This window comes from Schistocerca gregaria, chromosome 2, assembly GCF_023897955.1.
Source record: "Schistocerca gregaria isolate iqSchGreg1 chromosome 2, iqSchGreg1.2, whole genome shotgun sequence".
In the NCBI taxonomy this organism is placed as follows: domain Eukaryota; kingdom Metazoa; phylum Arthropoda; class Insecta; order Orthoptera; family Acrididae; genus Schistocerca; species Schistocerca gregaria.
This window is the reverse complement of record NC_064921.1, coordinates 245780554-245800412: the sequence shown is the minus strand read 5'-3', so window position 1 is coordinate 245800412 and position 19859 is coordinate 245780554. Positions and strand designations below refer to the sequence as shown.

Below are 19859 nucleotides of genomic sequence, written 5' to 3'. Positions count from 1 at the left end.
TCAAGTAGGTAAAAAGATGAGGACTAGTAGAAATCCTTGGGTAACAGAAGAAATATTGAATTTAATTGATGAAAGGAGAAAATATAAAAATGCGGTATTGAAGTAGGCAAAAAGGAACACAAATATCTCAAAAATGAGATCGACAGGGAGTTTAAAATGGCTAAGCAGGGATGGCTAGAGGATAAATGTAAGGGTGTAGAGGCTTATCTCACTAGGGGTAAGATAGATACTGCCTATAGGAAAATTACAGAGACCTTTGGAGAAAAGAGAACCACTTGTATGAATATCAAGAGCTCAGATGGAAACCCAGTTCTAAGCAAAGAAGGGAAAGCAGAAAGGTGGAAGGAGTATATAGAGGGTCTATACAAGGGTGATGTACTTGAGGACAATATTATGGAAATGGAAAAGGATGTAGATGAAGATGAAATGGGAGATATGATACTGCATGAAAAGTTTGACAAAGCAAAGTCGAAACAAGGCCCCGGGAGTGGACTACATTCCATTAGAACTACTTATGGCCTTGGGAGAGCCAGTACTGACAAAACACTACCATCTGGTGAGCAAGATGTATGAGCCAGGCAAGATACCCTCAGACTTCAAGAAGAATACAATAATTCCAATCCCAATGTAAGCAGGTGTTGACAGATGTGAAAATTACTGAACTATCAGTTTAATAAGTCATGGCTGCAAAATACTAACACACATTCTTTACAGACGAATGGAAAAACTAGTAGAAGGTGACCTTGGGGATAATCAGTTTGGATTCAGTAGAAATATTGGAACACGTGAGGCAATACTGACCCTACGGCTTATCTTAGAAGCTAGATTAAGGAAAGGCAAACCTACATTTCTAGCATTTGTAGTCTTAGATAAAGCTTTTGACAGTGTTGACTGGAATACTCTATTTCAGATTCTGAAGGTGGCAGGGGTAAAATATGGGGAGCGAAAGGCTATTTACAATTTGTATAGAAACCAAATAGCAGTTACAAGAGTTGAGGGGCATGAAAGGGAAGCAGCGGTTGGGAAGGGAGTGAGACAGTGTTGTAGCCTCTCCCCGATGTTATTCAATCTGTATATTGAACAAGCAGTGAAGGAAACAAAAGAAAAATTTGGAGTAGGAATTAAAATCCATGGAGAAGAAATAAAAACTTTGAGGTTTGCTGATGACATTATAATTCTGTCAGAGACAGACGGCAAGGACTTGGAAGAGCAGTTGAACGGAATGGATAGTGTCTTGAAAGGAGGATATAAGATGAACATCAACAAAAGCAAAACGAGGATAATGGAATGTAGTCGAATTAAGTCGGGTGATGTTGAGGAAATTAGATTAGGAAATGAGACACTTAAAGTAGTAAAGGAGTTTTGCCATTTGGGGAGCAAAATAACTGATGATGGTCAAAGTAGAGAGGATATAAAATGTAGACTGGCAATGGGAAGGAAAGCGTTTCCGAAGAACAGAAATTTGTTAACATCGAGTATAGATTTAAGTGTCAGGAAGTCTTTTCGGAAAGTATTTGTGTGGAGTGTAGCCATGTATGGAAGTGAAACATGGATGATAAATAGTTTAGACAAGAAGAGAGGTAGATGCTTTTGAAATGTGGTGCTACAGAAGAATGCTGAAGATTAGATGGGTTGATCACATAACTAATGTGGAGGTGTTGAATAGGATTGGGGAGAAGAGAAGCTTGTGGCACAACTTGAATAGAAGAAGGGATCCTTTGGTAGGACATGTTCTGAAGCTTCAAGGGATCACCAATTTAGTATTGGAGGGCAGCATGGAGTGTATAAATCGTAGAGGGAGACCAAGAGATGAATACACTAAGCAGATTCAGAAGGATGTAGGTTGCGTACTGGGAGATGAAGAAGCTTGCACAGGATAGAGTAGCATGGAGAGCTGCATCAAATTGGTCTCAGGACTGAAGACCACAACAACAACAAAAAGATAGTGTCATTTGCCACAAATTTATGCTCTGACTAGTTGGTAATCTTATGACTCTTCTGGTAACGCACCAGTGATGTCTATGTTATTCTCGAAAACTAAATCTGCAACAAATTATGGATTTTGTGACTGTGACTGACTGGAGTCCTTTAGATTTGAGTGTTCAATGGTCACTGTGCATACTAGCATCCAAAGGATTAAAAATTAATAATCTTGTAAATAGTGAACAAACATTGTACACAGGACTTAAATGAAAATTTGTAACAGCTGAACAAATGATAAATTGTTCAACATGAAGGGAGTTCAGTAACTAATAGAAAACATTTTTTCTTAACTACTTTCAGTTGAAAAAATGCAGAATTTGTTCTGGGTCATCGTGGAATATGTCCGCTTCAGCCTGTATAGTTTCATGAAGTTCTGATAGGTCACAGCACTATACGTATCCTTCAAAATGTTGCCTGTAACAGAGGTGCTTTCCAAGCAGAGAGCTGCCATTGAGCTTCTTTTAGTAGAAAACCAGAGAACCACAGATATTCATAGACACTTGCAGAATTTCTACAGGGGCCTGGCAGCGAATAAATTGGGCAGGCGTCTGTCATCATCCAAACAAGGTCGTGCAAACCTATCTGATCTCTTGCATGCCAGCTGGCTACGCATTGCTGTGACTCCTGCAATGTTGGAATGTGTGGACACTCTCATTTGAAGTGAGTCGTGGATCACAATCAAAGAACTCACTACTCAATTGGACTTCTCTGTTGGTTGAGCTGACACACTCATTCAAAGAGTTTGTATTATCAAAGATGTGTGCCCATTGGGATCCTTGCCACCTAAAAAAAGATATAACAAGCAATGAAGAATCACTATGCAGAACTGCTTGCATGTTAGGAGGCTGATTGTGGCAATTTTTTGTCAGTCATTGTCACAGGCAATGAAACATAGTTCATCACTTCGAACCAGAAACAAAATAGTAATCCATGGAATGGTGCCACATTACCTCTCCTCCAAAGGAAAAGTTCAAAGCCACACTCTCTACCAGTAAAGTCATGACAACAGTTTTCTGGGGCTGTGAAGGGGTTGTTCTCCTTGATTTCTTCCCTCATGGTGCAACCATTGACTCTAAAGTGTATTGTGTTAATGTCAGAAAATTGAAGAAATGACTTTGATGCATTCATTGCCACAAAAGTGAAAATTGACTTCTCCTTGTCTATGGCAATGCAGGGATTCACAGCAAGTCTCTGCACCCAAATGGAGCTCACAAAATGTCATTGGAATGTTCTTCGTCATCTACCCTACAGACCGCATCTCACATCTTAGTACTGTGAATATGATTTATGATCCATACAAAACTAACTAAATTAAGGTGTTAGCATGCAGATGATTAAGTCCATAAAAGTATTAGCTTTTGCTATATAGAAAATAAAATAGTGTGTAATGCTAATGGACAAATCATCAACATTTGTCTCTCATTCCTCACTAACTCAGTTGATTCATTCTCTCATACTATGCACTTAAAAACTACAGTACAGTAAGGATATAACAATAAGGATTCAACTTACTTTTCCTAAATTTGTTGTTTTGAGCAATTCTAACAGTTGTGTTTGTTACTTTGAGTTTCAGTAAACTACTTACCTGCTATTTTTTTCATCCATCTTATCTACTTAGCTATTAAAAATGTCTGAAGCTTTTCCTCATTTTTAAACAGTAACAAGAAAAACCTATTATTTTTGCAGCCTGTAATTTTTGTATTACCTTTACTTGTTTGTATTTTGCTCTAATTAATTAAAAAGGAACAGATTCAATCTCAAAAGCATTAAGATATTAAAAAGAACTAAAGAATTGTAAGTATGCATACTGTAGTAAAATTTTTCATTTCAAATATAGGCTGTTGTGGATTACACTTCTTGGATGTTCAATCTCACTGAAGCAAACCTTGAACCAAATACAGAACCTAACTGGTACAAACTTTACTCTTTCCGAGAAGCTTATGGTGTGGATTCTATGAATTTGACTGAATTGGACAAATTAGTCCATCGAATGGCTGAGACTCCTGAGATCATACAACAATACTATGGGTAAGCTGAATATGCCATTCCCTAGATTAGTGACAGGAAATAACACAGTGAGCCAAAATCTGATTTATTCAAAATACATATGTCTTCTGTTGGCCAAATATGTGGAGATAATTGACAGTCTGAAAGAAATTAGATGTGTAACTATAGTATACATTGTTATAAATGCATCTAATGAGGCATATTTTTCACATCTTTTAATTTTATTTTATTTTCTTACTTTTGTTTCCTTTTTATCATGTCTTACTTAGCATAAACTGTTGTTGTTGATGTGGGTTTTTCTCTTCTAGGATTTTCTCACTACATTTCTCATTAATAGAAATGCATTGATTTCTTTTATGATTTGTTTTCGTATATTGGGCTACTATAAATGAGTCATTCATTTTCAAGGTTTTTCTTTCTTCAAAGTATTAAATGTTTAAATATGCTAGGTGCATGAGTAGAACTGTGGTCTCAACCAGTTGCATTGTGGCCATCTTTTGGCATTGCAAGTGCAGTGTCTAGATAAAACTGCAAGTAAGAAAAGAATTTTTGTGTGTTGGAAATGTGAGATGTTTATCTGTTACAATGCTACAGAGTACATTCGGGAGGAATTATAGAAAAGAATGGGATCCGATACCCCCTCATTGGAGCATCAATGTTCATCACTACCTAAATGACAAACTGCCACATTGTTCGTTCACTTGGACTTGTAGGTCACCTTACCTAACAATCTGTGGCTTTTTTCCTTTAAGAGTATATTAAGGATGTATTTAAGCAAGTCCCATTCGCCATGAACACTGGAACAGCTCAGAGAATGCATCAATGCTGTGGTGATGACCATTGACAGAACATGGATGAACTTGACTACCACTTGGGCTTGTGTTGTGTGGGCAGAGGGGCACTTATAGGACATTTGTCAAGTGCAAAATGCAAAGTTGGTGAGTTTACAGTTCTAGTAATGCATCAATCATATTTGTACATGTAATACTTTGGAAAATATAGATCTTGGATAATGAATTTCAACCATTATGAAGGTACGCATACAATATCGAAAACTCCATCTTTCTAACGAAATGCTTATCGATATCGAATCACCTAACATGTTAAGTGTGTGTCTTGGACTTAGAGTCATTCAAGATTTGTTTACCTTTTATTGGCGATTTTCTTACCAGGTAAGATAAACTTGACCCACCAGCAGTCTTCCAGCTACAGTCTGATGGTTCTTTTCTCTTACTAATTCTCATATATTTATAACTCTAATTAGCATGCAATTTCAGCTACTAGGTAAGCCAACATTAGCACAACTCTGCCAACTTGAAATAAGTCAGTTATCAGTCAAACCCTTCTCCCAGAGGTGCTACTATACAAAATTGTTGGATAGCATACTGAGTTGGGAACTGCAGGAGAAAAGCTTTAAGAGACTGAAGCTCTAGTTGTGCAGTGTAGTCTGCTCACATTATTCATGAATAGAGTGCTACTTGAAAAAGACAAAGAGGATGATATGAGTCCTGCAGTGTGGACAGTAATGCCCCTGTTATAGCAGTCTTTCAGTCTTCATCCTTCATGAACTATTTGAGGACTTGTAAAGAGCTACTCTAATTTTTTAATAGTGAAAGCATTGTGGGTCATATAGAGGGTAGATGAAGGTAAAATCGTGGAAGGTACAATACATGTATTCAGTAAAAGAAACAGCTTTGCCCTCAGGTCTCACTGTAGCCACTGCTTCAGAAACCATGACATATTCGGAGGGAACAGGCAAATATTTGTAACAACAATGATATAAATTTCACTGTGTGATTAGGAGGACAGTGATGCTTAAGAATAGTGATACACCTGGTGACAGACTTAGTAAGCAAAACAGGTAGTGAAGACAAAAATTAATGTAAACAGTTTCTCTCTATTTACTTTATTACTCCTAGTGTTATCAAATTGTAGGCAATCAGTGATTAGTCTAAGTTTAGAATGGATATAATGCTAATGTTTTAGGCAGATACTTTATTTCAGAAAAATAGTTTGTAATTTTCATCAGTCAGAATTTGTTAAAAATATTTTTGTCTCAAGGACCCTCTTTTTTCTTTTTATAAAAACAAGAAAAAGAAAAGAAGTGAGAGCCTCTTATACCCAGGTAAATGTGGTACAAATTCAGATAATTTGTAGTAAAGTAGGCCACTTTGGATTTAATCAGTGTCTTCTTTAATCCATCACAGTGCTTGTCTACCTCAACCACAAACCTTTTATTGCATGAGCAATGCTGATAACAAGAAATTATTGGTTTACTGTTGTTGAGATGATGAGACTGCGAGGGCCCAGGTCTTTACATTAACTTTTTATTTTCTCCTTCAGTAAGTTGTAAGACTGTCACACAGTATTGTAAACCAATCATCTTTTGTCTTTCTAAGTATCATTTTACGGGTGGCTTGTAGTTATCGTCTCTGAGATGAAACAGTACAAATTTCAAATATTTCCCACACAAATTTATATAATGACAGTCAAAGTTAAGGAACTGATGATACTGACTGATGGTTTTTAATAGGTAGTAGTTAAGCTGCACATTCAGTGCTGGTTAAGCTCAGTGTAGCAGAGGGTTGGGGGCATGGATTCCACAAAGTGCAGCTCTTATTGGTCTCTCTGTAGACAGGTCTCTTCAGTCTAGCCATTCTACATCACATGTAGAACTTAAAACATGCCATACTGGATTTTGGACTCATAAGTTGAAGCACATGTATTGTGAGTTATTTTTTATAACTTACATACTATGAGATCACACTTTTTTAATACATTCGCACATTAAAAATGTGTCAATACTGGTACGATTTATTGAAGGAAATGAAGAGAACTATCATATTGCTGAGTAAAGCATTTTTGTATTTTGTTGTATTCATATTATAGCTTGTGTGTTATGAAAGTATGCCATTTTAATACAGTGGTGCATTGAAGCTGTATCAGACACGCATCATTCTTGACATGTCAGCAATTAGAGAATCATATAAGACACACAGACACAGAAGTTTAAGGCAGTTTAATACAGGGTGTTCCATTTCCTGATGACTGTTTGCCTGGGGTAATGCACACCAGCCATGGAAACCGCACTTGCTGGTCGAATGGGTCCTGCAGGACCACACTATGCCCCGCCTCCCCTTACCCCCTCCATTTTTTGTGGGTTATAGCCTGAAGGTCACACAGACAAAAGCACCTTGTTGGTCAGCGTTATTCGAGTAGTGAAACAGGCATCAAGAGTGTAACAGTGAAGTTTGCAAATGCAAAAATGGCAAGAGCAAATTATTCAGTTATACAATACATGTTTATATATGATTTGTATGTGCATGCAGAGTCCACTCAAATTGTTCAGACATTGTTCAAACAGAAGTTTCCAGGTGTTCAAGTTCCAAGTCATGATGCAGTTCACAAATTAATGAATAAATTTCATGAAACAGGAAGTGTTCAAGACAAGAAGTGTAAACAACAACATACAGTGCTCCCAAAAGCTCGTCTTGATTACATTGCTTACTGCCTGGAAAATTCCCCTAAAAGTCTCTTAGGTGTCTTTGACAGCATACACAAATATTGTGCACCTCTATATAAAAAGGTGCTAAGCTGCTTGGGCTAAGGCCCTATAAGGTATCAGTAGTTCAAGACTTGATGATGTTGTGCAGAACGTTAAGTTTTGTGAATGGGTTTTAAAACAAGTGCTTGATGCTGAAATGGATCCTTACTTAATTCTGTTATCAGACAAGGCTTGGTTCCATTTATACAGGTATGTTAATTCCCAAAACTGTCAGTACAGGAGCACATGTAGACCTGTTGTGCTTCACGAGAAAAGCCCTTCATGATCAGAAAATAGGGGTGTGGTGCACAGTTAGTGGTGACAAAATAATAGGCCCAATTTTTTTTAATGACACAGTTACAAGTGAAAGACAGGTGCACAACATTTTGTGACCATTTCTTAATGAACTGAGTGAAAGAGAATGAAGCTTTGCAGTTTTCAACAGGATTCGGCAAGGGCTCATAAGGCCAATGTTTGTTTGCACGCAATTCATGATGTCTTCAATGAAAGAGTGATTAGTAACAAAAGGTGGCCCACTAAAGTCCTGATTTAACTACGTGCAATTTTTATTTATGGGGTGCACTGAAGGACAAAGTGTACACAACAAATCCTCACACAATAGAGGAACTGAAGGTTAATATCCGTGAATTAATTAATTCAACATCTCAGTGAGAATTACATCATGTGATTAATATTGTCTTGAGTAGATGTTAGAAATACATGGAAAATAATGGTAGGCAGTTCCAGCATCTCCTTGTATGGCATGGCTGAGTACAAAATTTATTTGCTTGTATTTTAAATGTCGTCATGTACTGCAGCAGTAGATGGGCAACACGGTATCTAATCGCTTGGCAATGGAGCACTCACTACCCGGCATCTATTCCACTGCACAAGTGTTCATCAGATAAATGGGATACCCCATACATAGTGGTGTGAACTTATGGCATCAAAATTTATAAGTTCGCGTTCTTCTTTCTACGACTTCCCCCCCCCCCCCCCCCCCCCCACCACCACATTGCATTTTCTAAAATATTGTGGGACTATTTTATTAATTTAAGAGAAGTATGTTCTGTAATCTTAGATGTTATGCACATACAGTCCCCAAGAGCTCTCTCTCAGGAATGTCTTTGTTTTATTGTGTGAGCATGGTAGTGAACCAGTGAATTACAGATTGTTTTTTTTGTCAGTGCCTTATCTGACCACAATTCAATATTTATTTATTCATCCAAAAATCACAATCACAGCACAAGATCTGTGACATCATAGAAACATCACTGTTTCCTTGTGTGAATTCATAAATCCTGCACTCTGGTCTCACACAATGCATTAAACAACTCAAGCTTAGAATTCAAAACACAAAAAATGTGAGCTTGAAGCACAGCTAACATGTGCAGCATTAAGGATTTCTCCAAATTACATATTTCAGTACAATTTGCTGTCATAAAGTGTCAGGAAATGTGACTTCGGTAAATAAATATACTACCCATAAATCTTATCTCGGACTTAAGATTTAGTGATATTTAATAGCTGAATATGAAACAGAAAAAAATTAATATGTAAACCTTGAGCTAGATTGTGATATTTCCCCTTCCCCCCTCCTAAAATCATGGTTTGTAATTTAGGAACCTTCTTGGATTCTTACACAGCTATCTTCTAAGAGATGGGTCACATTCTGCATTCAGTGTTTGCTACCTGACAAGATTACAGTGCCAAGCTACCAGCAAAAGCTGCAAAGCGCCACCTGTACTTGGAAGAAGCTCAAAGGAAACAATGAAAATACATGTATTAGCAATTAACCCCTTAACATACAACCCTGAGTGCTCTCATTTTTATCATTTTGAGTGGAACTTAAAATCCAAAGCATACTCGGGCAACTTAAAGAAGAAACCTTCAAAAAAATAAAACCCCACTTATATCCATCTCAGCACTGATAGTTATGTTTGGCCACTGAAAAACATCTGGTACTACATTTATAGCCTGGCTGTTGTGTTTTGCTTGTCAATAGATATCTTCACTGTGTGGATACTCGACAACAAAACGCACACTTTCAGACTCTCTCTTATATTGTTGTGTAGACAGTGCTTTCAAAAAAGTGTTACTATAGTATCCTTAGTTTGATACTGAATTTAGCATCTCAGAAAGTGAAGAAGAATGTGATGTCACTTCATTAGAGACTGAAACTGACAATAGTTCGTCGGCTGAGAGACAGGTGCTCACCAGTGCTACAAGATAAATACATTCACTGTGCTCCAGCCAGCTCCTCCAAGGAAACCAATGTGAAATACATGGTTAGGCTCCATAGCTACACACAAACTAAAAAATGACTTCAAGCTTCAGGTTATTTTAGTCTAAGTCCAGTCTTTATACGTCTATGTGTAATTTTATTAATTACAGAATGTTTTTAAAAAATATTATGTTTTGGGACATAATTTGAAAAAAATCATTAAGGGGTTAATATATATGAGGGACATTAGGAGAGTCTGTGCAAAAATAAAAACTACTTACATTTTTGGGGTTAACCTTTTTTATTTTTTGACATAGTCTTCTTTTAGACTTATATACTTCATCCAATACTGTTCTAATTTGTTGATCCCTACCAAACAGTATGAATTGTCTAAGTCTGCAAAATACCTATTTGTTGCTGCAATCACCTCCTTGTTTGAATAAAATCTTTGTCCCACCAGCCATTTCTTCAAATTGGGGAACAAATAGTAGTCTAAGGGAGCCAAGTCTGGAAAACAGGGGAGATGTGAAATGAGTTGAAATCCTATTTCCTTTAATTTTGCGACCACAACAGCTGAGGTGTGTGCTGGTGCATTGCCGTGATGGAAAAGGGCTTTTTTGTGCTCCAATCGCGGCGTTTTTCTTGCGACTTGGTTTTCAAGCGGTCCAGTAATGATAAATAATATGCACCTGTAATAGTTTTACCCTTTTCCAGATAGTCATTGAGGACTATCCCTTGCAAATCCCAAAAGACATTCGCCATAACCTTTCTGGGCGAAGGAATGGTCTTCGTCTTTTATGGTGCAGATTCTACCTTGGTAACCCATTGTTTAGATTTTTGTTTGGTCTCAGGAGTATAGTAATGTATCCATGTTTTATCCACAGTGACAAAACGATGCTTAAAGTCCTGCAGATTCTTCCTGAACAGCTGCAAACCATCCTTGCAACACTTCACACAATTTCGTTTTTGGTCAAGCATGAGCAATCGCGGAACCCATCTTGAAGATAGCTTTCTCATGTCCAAATGTTTAATATTGTGTACCCATTCATTCAAGATACCCACAGCACTAGCAATCTCATGCACCTTAACTCTTCTGTCATCCATCACCATATCATGGATTTTATCTATGATTTATGGAGCCATAACCTCCACAGGGCGTTCAGAGCATTCAGCATCACTTGCGCCCATATGACCACTGCAAAAATTTTGAAACCACTTATAAACTGTTCTAAACGAAGGTGCTGAGTTACTGTAATATTTATCAATCTCCTCTTTAGTCTCCTGAGGTGTTTTGCCTTTCATAAAGTAATGTTTAATCACCACACGAAATTCTTTTTTTGTCTATTTTTTGACAATCGCTCGACTTCCTTGATTCACACGAATGCCAAACACAAAGAAATAGACCAATATGGCTGAAACGTGGTGTGTGTTCTTTCCAAAGATGCTACTAACTAAACTTGACCTAAATATGTGCCAGTGGTGCCATCTCTCAGACTTTTTAAATGCCCCTCGTATAAAACTTTTGATTCCTCACATGAAGAAGGCTTGCTCATTTGTGAGATACTGCAAACACAATTTAGATGCAGTTTTCAAAATCACTAATATGAACTTACCTCAGTTACTGAATGCAGAGATTTTGTCCTCCCTAATCCTTCAAGAAAGTCTTCTCTGGGTTCATGACTCATGCTTGGAATAGAGACCCATGCTCCAAATGCTGTTAGCAGATTAGGATACACTGATCTTCATCATACTCAGTGTTATACCACTCCCAACTCCACGTCTAATTTTATTACCTCATTGAGATAAATGGTTTTACCATCGCTGTTGGTCAGCAAAGCTTCTAGAAACTGATCCAGTTTGTTACAATTATGAAGAGGTATTTCCTGCAACACATAGAAAGTGTTCTCTGTAGTAGGCAAGTTTCTTATGTTTATTCCACTGCTACTTTATTCTGCCATCCATAAGTCATCTTAAAGTAAACCTTGTCATATCAAAGTAGCAAAAACACACTTTCCTCTTCTTGTAATTTCATTATTGATGTATAGATAATGTGTTATACACACATTTTTTTTGCAATTAGGAAAAGAAATGTGGAAGCTTGAAAAAAGATGGTACCATAACTCAAAATGTTTGATCTGAGGTACTGACAGTCAAAATGCTAAATGCCCATATGCTTCCCATGAATTGTCTCCTTCATTGTAATCTTTAACATAACTGCCCAAAAGCACATTGTCCCATCATTTACATAAAGGTACTGGTTACCATTTTAGTTTTTTACCCTCTGAGAATTATTACTTGTGTCTGAGAGAATAAGGTAATATTTTTAATGAAGTTACTAGTTCAGTTCAATAACAAGCATATTAAAAAAATTATTGTAAATGTGTTGTCTTTGTCACTTCTAAGTTTTCTTTGAAACAGAAGATAACCTAGATATTGTTTAAGTAGGCATCATTGTATTTCACTGTACAAGTTATTGATCAATAATCATCTTTACATTGGTTTTAAAGTCATCAACAACAATACTGTTATCATGCTGCAAAAATAGATGGAAATTGGTATTTAAAGTAAATTTTCGTCATTTGGTATGCTGTTTATCCAATGATTTTTGATGTTACCTTCATACATTGTATCTAAATTACATGTTTTTAAAAATAATACTGCATTAATCAAATTTGTTTCAGATACTCTGTGAAAGAGGGAGATCCAAGTTTGGCATCAGGCTGTGATGCAAATTGCCAGAAAAGTCAACTGTGTAGTATTGTTACAACCTATTTCAGAGACACTACTAAATGTGAGGAAATAACAGCCAGTATGCCTGGAAGGGCAAAAATTCTGAATATGTAATTTAAAAGCAAGTCTCGAAGATGAAACTACCTTCTAACCGACACATTACAGCATGAAACTAGTAAAGCAGTAATGTAAAGAGTGAAAAATCACTAAGCTTTTGATGTCTCTGCAGAGTATTCATTTAGTTTAATGAGCTATAATTTTTGTGGTCTTTCAATTCTAGGAAGCAATGAGTGAGTCACTCCAAAACTGTGAATAAAACATAGTTTTTATTTGAAAAATGTGTTCCTTTAAAGCAAAGAAATCATTTGGAATTTTTATTCTCCAAGGAAAATCATTGATGTTGAAAAGGCCCTATCTCACAAAGAAGGCTGTTGTGTTTACTCAACTTCAACAAAGATAATAACACGTGTGTCAGTGTTCAGCTACATAAATTGTGTAAAAATGTGGATTTTTCTGAAGCACTTTCAAGTTTCTTAGAGGCATCTGCAGAACTGAAGTCTCATAGCCATAAGTTGTTTCTTGTTGGTAGTCACACAGTTTAATGACAAACACAACGGGGTTGGGTTAAACACAATGTGCGTGGGTTCAATTTTTCACAATTTCATATGTTCTTATGGAGTGCTGAGCAGTCTCTATCAATTAAAAACTCTTCAAGTGTTATTCTGCTGTTTAATTTAGCAGAAACTGTCCTAATTTTCTTCCAAATAATGTCATTAAACAAGCAACTAAAGCGAGCTTACCTTTCTGTGCTATAAGCAGCATTCAGCAGTAGCAAGTCTACACAGTCAATTCATGTCATTATTATACAGTTCCCTTGTACCTAACACTAATTTACTGTCCACTTAATTCATACCCAGTACAGTAACTGCAGCAGTTGATTAACAGAAGTTCAATACTTAGTGGTAATGGGCTTAATTGTCTTTCAAGTCACAGTCCATCAAAATAACATAACACATCATTACCAGCTGTCCTGTTATTCACAATATAAAAGTTAACAAAACAATATCCATAAGCAGTCAGAAATAAACATTAATTTATGCAGTGAGCCACAGATTTTCATTAATGCCAACACCATGAACCTGTTCTCGTGATTATAATTGTGAGTGTACTTCCATTGGAACATTAGCTAAATGGTACACAGATTTTTAATGTATGTTAACAGATTGTGAGAGCAGCATGCACACATTGATCTTATCGTGTTGAATGTTAATCACAGATTTTTTTTATCACTCAAACTTTTCTGGGGATGTTCCTAATGTTCTCCCAGGGCATGGACTTTTATATACTTGTGGTGGTTTTCTTATATTCTTCTGGCACTTACTATGCTCGGGGTGATCTGTTTTGTCAACCAGTTGGCGAGTAGCAACCTGGGCACACTGAGTATGAGTTATCAGCCTAGGGTGACAGCTCATGAATGTGGGGCCCAAATATTTTACTATCCCATGATAGTAGTCCAGCCCTGAATTAATAATTTCTCTGACTACTCAGCAAATTGCTGGGGGCAAAATTGAATACAACATTTTATTACAACCCAAACTGTCTGACTGAGCAAGCAAGAGGCAGCAGCCATAGATGATATCCAGATATGTCAGGAGGTGGTATAAAATGTTGATCATCATGACAGTTTTATTCCCACCAGTCAATTTCAAATGATTACATTCAACCTTTGAGATAAAGCCTATCATAGTACCCTAGACAAGGTCACTTTCCAATAGGCCATAGTTATTCCTTGTCATTGTTCAGAAGTACCAGCTACTCGCCTAGCTGCCAGCCTCAGGAAAATTAAGAGAGGCAATCACCCATGGATGTGAAGCCACCACAAAGATGTAAATCTACCAAGATGGCAGGGAATCTCACTGACATCATCACTACGGCCAAACTGTCTGGGTGATGGTTGTCTCTAGCGTTTCCTTTTCTATAATGTCAGATGCTTATCATTGTCATCTAAAGAAGAAAATACACCCGGCTGACAGGAAAACATATTGCAAGAATAACTATCAATGACAGAAAATGGCACTTTGTTGTTTTGTCATCACGTACACATAATGTTATTTTCAGATGTTCCTCCTTGCAGACCTCACAAGTGGCCATTGACTGTGGAAGTTCAGAGTCCCATACTGACAAAACTATTCCAACAAGCACACGCAGCAAAGATTGCTCAGAACAATTATTTATCATTGTCCTGCAGTCATCGATACTGCAGTGGTATGACCTCCTTTTATGTGGACAAAGTAGTGTTATTGATACATATTATGTATGTATCTTTTATGTACAGCTGCATCTCAAAAGGACTCTCTTATGCACCAAAGATCATACACACCTGTCATCCAAAGCAATAAAAAGCTATTTAAACAGATATGTGCTGCTCAGGCAACCTGACTCTGGGCACCAAATAATTTCTTTTCATATTGCAGAAGTGCATTAATTCAAATTGTTGTTGGTATAGCACTGTTGATTCTGTTTGCAATATTTACCAAAGATAAGAAATACTACTGCTTCTGTGAGTGAAACAATCTCTCACCAACTAATTATTTTCAGTTAAATACTATTATTTTCACAGTTAAAACTGACATCTCTCATATTTCCAAAACCAAAGATAAACAAACTCCTTCTTTTCCATATTTTGGTAAAAAAAGTTTTTCCAAGTATTTTCAATTAAGTATTTGGAAAATAATTCATCACACAAACACATTTATATTCTCTTCAATATTTCAAAATTTTTTATTGTCACCATTTTCAACTAAGCAGTGTGCATGCATCACCAACAATGGCTAATTCAGAACTGATGCAAAGCTTTATAAAATATTACATATTCTTTATTTTTCTTCTGACAATAATGATTGTCAGAGGAATCTTTACTGGGTTGAAGAAATCATCTTGTGTAGTCTGGCAGTCAATGTGGCTGCAAACTTGTCTGTCATACACACTCTACTTCTGTTAAGTCACTGTGTAGACCATGAAATGAAGAAAACAATCACACAGTTTGTAGCATGTCTACACCACATTACACATATTAATACTGGTAATTATTTATTACCAAAGAGAAAAATAGTAAGGCACTGAACCACGTGGTGGTGGAGTGCAAAGACTCTTAGTGAGTCAGCTTCCCAGCTAAAACACCTCTTGACATGTTCCAGTCACTGACTGAGATGCTCAGTTAAACAGTAAATCTTTTGTCAGTTGAAAAATCTACCTAGTCTCATGAAAGAAATCTACATGCCAGTGACAATAATAAGCACTGTAGCTGGTAAAGACAAACTTTGGATCACTGACATGAGCAGCCACAACTCACACCTAAATGTTTCTGTATACGGGCAGCTAAATCATCCCTCAAAGGGCAGGTTACTGTCATTGACAAAAAATGATGCTCCAAAACAGCAATATTGGGGAGGAAGCTGCTGTCGAATGGTCCATAATATGTGGCCTGACTGAGGACTAGTACCAGTCAGTGATAGCTTTTATGCATCAATTTTTGAATGCTTTCAGATCCAGAGTGGAGAAAAGACAGACCAAACAGCTCATGATGAAACACCATATGAACACTGGGGATCATCCACCAATAAACTAGCACTCATCTAGAGTGTCACCAGCTGCAAGATGACATCATTGAACTTTCAGAGGGTCCTTGATCCTCACCTGTGTCCTTATGAAGAGAAAGGATGGCATGTGGAACGTTTACGTCAACTATCAATGATTGAGCAAAATTACAAAGAAAGATGCCTGCCTGCAGCCACGCATTAATGACACTCTAGACTGCTTGAAAGGATAAAATTATTTCTGAATTACAAACTTTCAGCAGACTATTGGAGAATTGAGGTTGACAAGGAAAGTCTTGATGGCCTTTATGAGTTTAAAATTATATTATTTGGACTGTATAATGCTCCAGCCACCTTTGAACATATGACAAATGAAATGAAATGTCATGTGGCTAGGGCTTCCCGTCGGGTAGACCGTTCGCCTGGTGCAGGTCTTTCGATTTGACGCCACTTCGGCGACCTGCGAGTCTATGGGGATGAAATGATGATGATTAGGACAACACAACACCCAGTCCCTGAGTGGAGAAAATCTCCGACTCAGACGGGAATCGAACCTGGGCCCTTAGAATTGACAGTCTGTCACGCTGACCACTCAGCTACCAGGGGCGGACATATGACAAATGACCTGCTTCAATGCTTTAAATTGTTGGATAGCTTATGCTTCCAGAGTATTGTCTAGGTCTGAAATAAATTACTCTACAACCAAGAAAGAATGCTTTGCAGATGTCTGGGCCACCAACAAGTTTTGACCATATTCATTCGACAAACCATTCACCATTGTGATGCACAACCGTTCTCTATGCTGGTTGACTAGGCTGAAAGACCCACTGCATCATTTGGTGAGAAAGCACTGAGTCTTCAGGAGTGGGATGTTGTGGTGGTACATGGTAGCAGATGCATATATCAGGATGCCAAGTGCATTTCAAGGAATCTTTCATGGAACACAGCACCATGGATGAAATGTTGGCCATCACTACATTAAATGATGCTGCTGCTTTACAGAGGAAAGATACAGCACAGCTGAAAAACATAATATCATTGGAGGAGAAAGAACTGATCAAAGTGATCAAAGGAGAATTCCATTTAATGAATGGAGCATTGCATAAGGGGAACTAAGATCCAATCATGTGGAAATGATTGCACTTCATCCCAGTTCATCTACAACCAACTTGCATGAAGTATTTCCGTGACACTCCAACATCTGGTCTTGTGGGATTCATGAAAACTCTAGATAGAAACAGATGAAGATCTCTACTGATCCATTAGGCATTATGTGGGAGTGGGAAACTGTAAGGAATGTCAACTGTGGTACCAAATCCATCTTCAGAGCACAATTCCACAATATAGAAATCTACCTAATGGGGAGGTTCCCAAATTCACAAGTAGGAACTGATGGATAATATAATAGTACACACTGACTATTTCACTTGTTATGCTATCGCCTAAGCTGTGCCAAGTGCTGAAGATCCAGAAATTTCCAAGTTCCTTGTAGAAGATATTGTGAAGCATGGAGCACTGCTTAAGATTATCCCTGATTGTAGAAAAGTTCAGTTTGACTAGTGTCAGAGATAATTGAGACATTGGAATACAATACTGCCTGCCATGACATTTACAAACAATCGCGTGATTCAAGATGCTACAGGCATCACACTCTTCTTGCTGCTCCATGGTCACAAATCCAAAACAGAAATAGATGTACTGTGCCCACTTCAACCAGCAGGACGATGTGAAACACCTCATCACCTGGACAGTAGAAGCAAGACAAGTGGCTCACATGCACACCCAGGAGAAAGACAAAGCATTATAATGCCAAGCACTTTATAGCAAGATAGAGCCCGGGAGACTTGGTGTGGACTTTAGTAGCTCTGCCTTAATTGGGACTACCAGAAAAAATTATTAAAGCCATATTGTATCCTTGTTGCTTGTCAGAAGTCACATATGAAGTTGAGCATTATGAGCCTTCACCAAGGGGACAGAAGTGTATGTCCTCCATATGAAGACCTATTAAGAGTCCTGTGGTTCAAATTGGCAATGGGAGTTTCAAGCATACTGAAGACCCACTCAACAGTCAGAACCATTAAGATGGGGGGCTATGCTCTATACTCATTATAGTGAGGAGGATGACCACAACACAAAGTTCCACCAGTGCCACCAAAGAGAGGACCATTGACTATACCTAGATCAAGAATGCTCTAGCTGAATCCAACAAAGTTCCTGACATGGTGTGTTGCTATTTCTCTAGGAGAGGAAGCAATGCCATATGCTGTGGTGCATGCAGTGTGGCATAGTGGTTAGCCTCACTGAACTGTGTGCTGCAAGTCTCAAGCTCAAACCTAACCACCAGCAGTTACTTTTTACTTAGCGTATGTCACTTCTGGAATATTCTCAAAATATCTTATGTTTGCAAATTTTGGAGTGTTTTGTTTTAGTACAAATAATACCACACACTGCCCAGGAGTTCACCTTAATTCAGTTCTAGCTGTACATTGGTGTTCTTGATAATGTGCTTTCAGTGCTGTGTGTTATACTTCGCTGACTGCCCTGCCTGCTTTCAGATTTGCACTTGGTTCTGGTTACGATAAGACAATATCATAAGTGACATCTGAAAGTCTTGTCATGCAAGATGGCATTGTTGACACTAAATGATATTTCTCTGGCTTCAGGAAAAAAGCTGACAAAGGCACACTCAGTCATCATTATTTCCAATTTACTTATTCAAATTTTTACTTGCATTTCCACATACATAAGTAATATTTAGAAGGACAAGATGAAATATCTTTTGAACAGTAATGCAGTAATGAGATGTAGTTATTTCATGGCACATTATTCAATGCACATTATTACAGATTCTAAATTAGTACAGTAGGCTTAAGTTTCTTAAGTTTTCTGTACATCTAGCATGTACTACTTGTGCAGAAATCACAATGCTATCGATTGCTGTGTGCATCAGACTCAAGACATATGAAATTTTAAACAAACTGTGTTTCTAAGCAAAGTAAAGTTTTACCTGTGCCCATATTACCTCAGTGGGATTGAAATGGCAGTCTTAAGGTCCTCTGCTGTTTTCCATTCTCGTCTGTTTCGTAAGTACAGTGTGCAGGGTTGCGGTCAATGTCAAGTAGCAGTGGTTCCACGTGGGTCTGTAATGAGTTGAAAGGGATTCCAATATTAAGTGCCGTGTTTTACAGACTATAAACTGCTACAGACTTTATGATGCAACTTAATATTTAAGTAATTTGTTTTAAATAACATTTTTACCATTTATATATTAGACTGCAAAGCCAGACTAAAAAAAGAATTCTTAATTTATAAAATCAAGCAGATCTTTAAGAATTCCAGGAAATCACCATCTGAACTTTCTTCTGGTTCCTCTTTGTTGTCATTGTTGTCCTCTTCACATACAAAATGGTTTCCACTGCTATCGAGAGCATTATTTATGCTGCACTTCTTGAAGGATTTAATGTCTTCTCTCACCCTGGACCATGACTGTTTTATTCACTGACATGTTTGATTGTAGGTCATTTCAAAGCTCCCTTTGACTTGAATTCATGTTGGGTTTCATCCATCATCCACTTGCTCGATTCTTCTCTCATATACATTTTATATGGTTTATTTACCAGACATGAAGAGGTTGCAACCATGAAGTAAGTCCTCCCAGATTAACAGTGAGCTCTGCATTCCCCTGTCTCAGTTTCTCTTTCACAGAATTTTTCAAGTGACTATTAAACTCATCTAGCACAAATGAGGACCCTTCTTCAATGAAGCACATTTCCTT

At 37.5% G+C, this 19859-nt stretch overlaps 1 protein-coding gene across 2 annotated transcripts in view; it reads left to right on the top strand.

The window, feature by feature from the left end:
- The window catches only part of LOC126336779 (sphingomyelin phosphodiesterase-like), a 338554-nt gene that overhangs the window by 128530 nt on the left and 190165 nt on the right, over positions 1-19859 (top strand). The window contains exons 10-11 of one of the 2 annotated variants that reach the window (XM_050000795.1): positions 3821-4011; positions 12440-12826. The exons of the other annotated variant lie outside the window; for it this stretch is intronic. Coding sequence (XP_049856752.1) covers positions 3821-4011; positions 12440-12602 — 354 coding nt within the window. The 3' untranslated portion in view covers positions 12603-12826. Of the gene's footprint in view, positions 1-3820; positions 4012-12439; positions 12827-19859 lie in introns of those variants that run through there. 2 annotated transcript variants of the gene reach the window in all.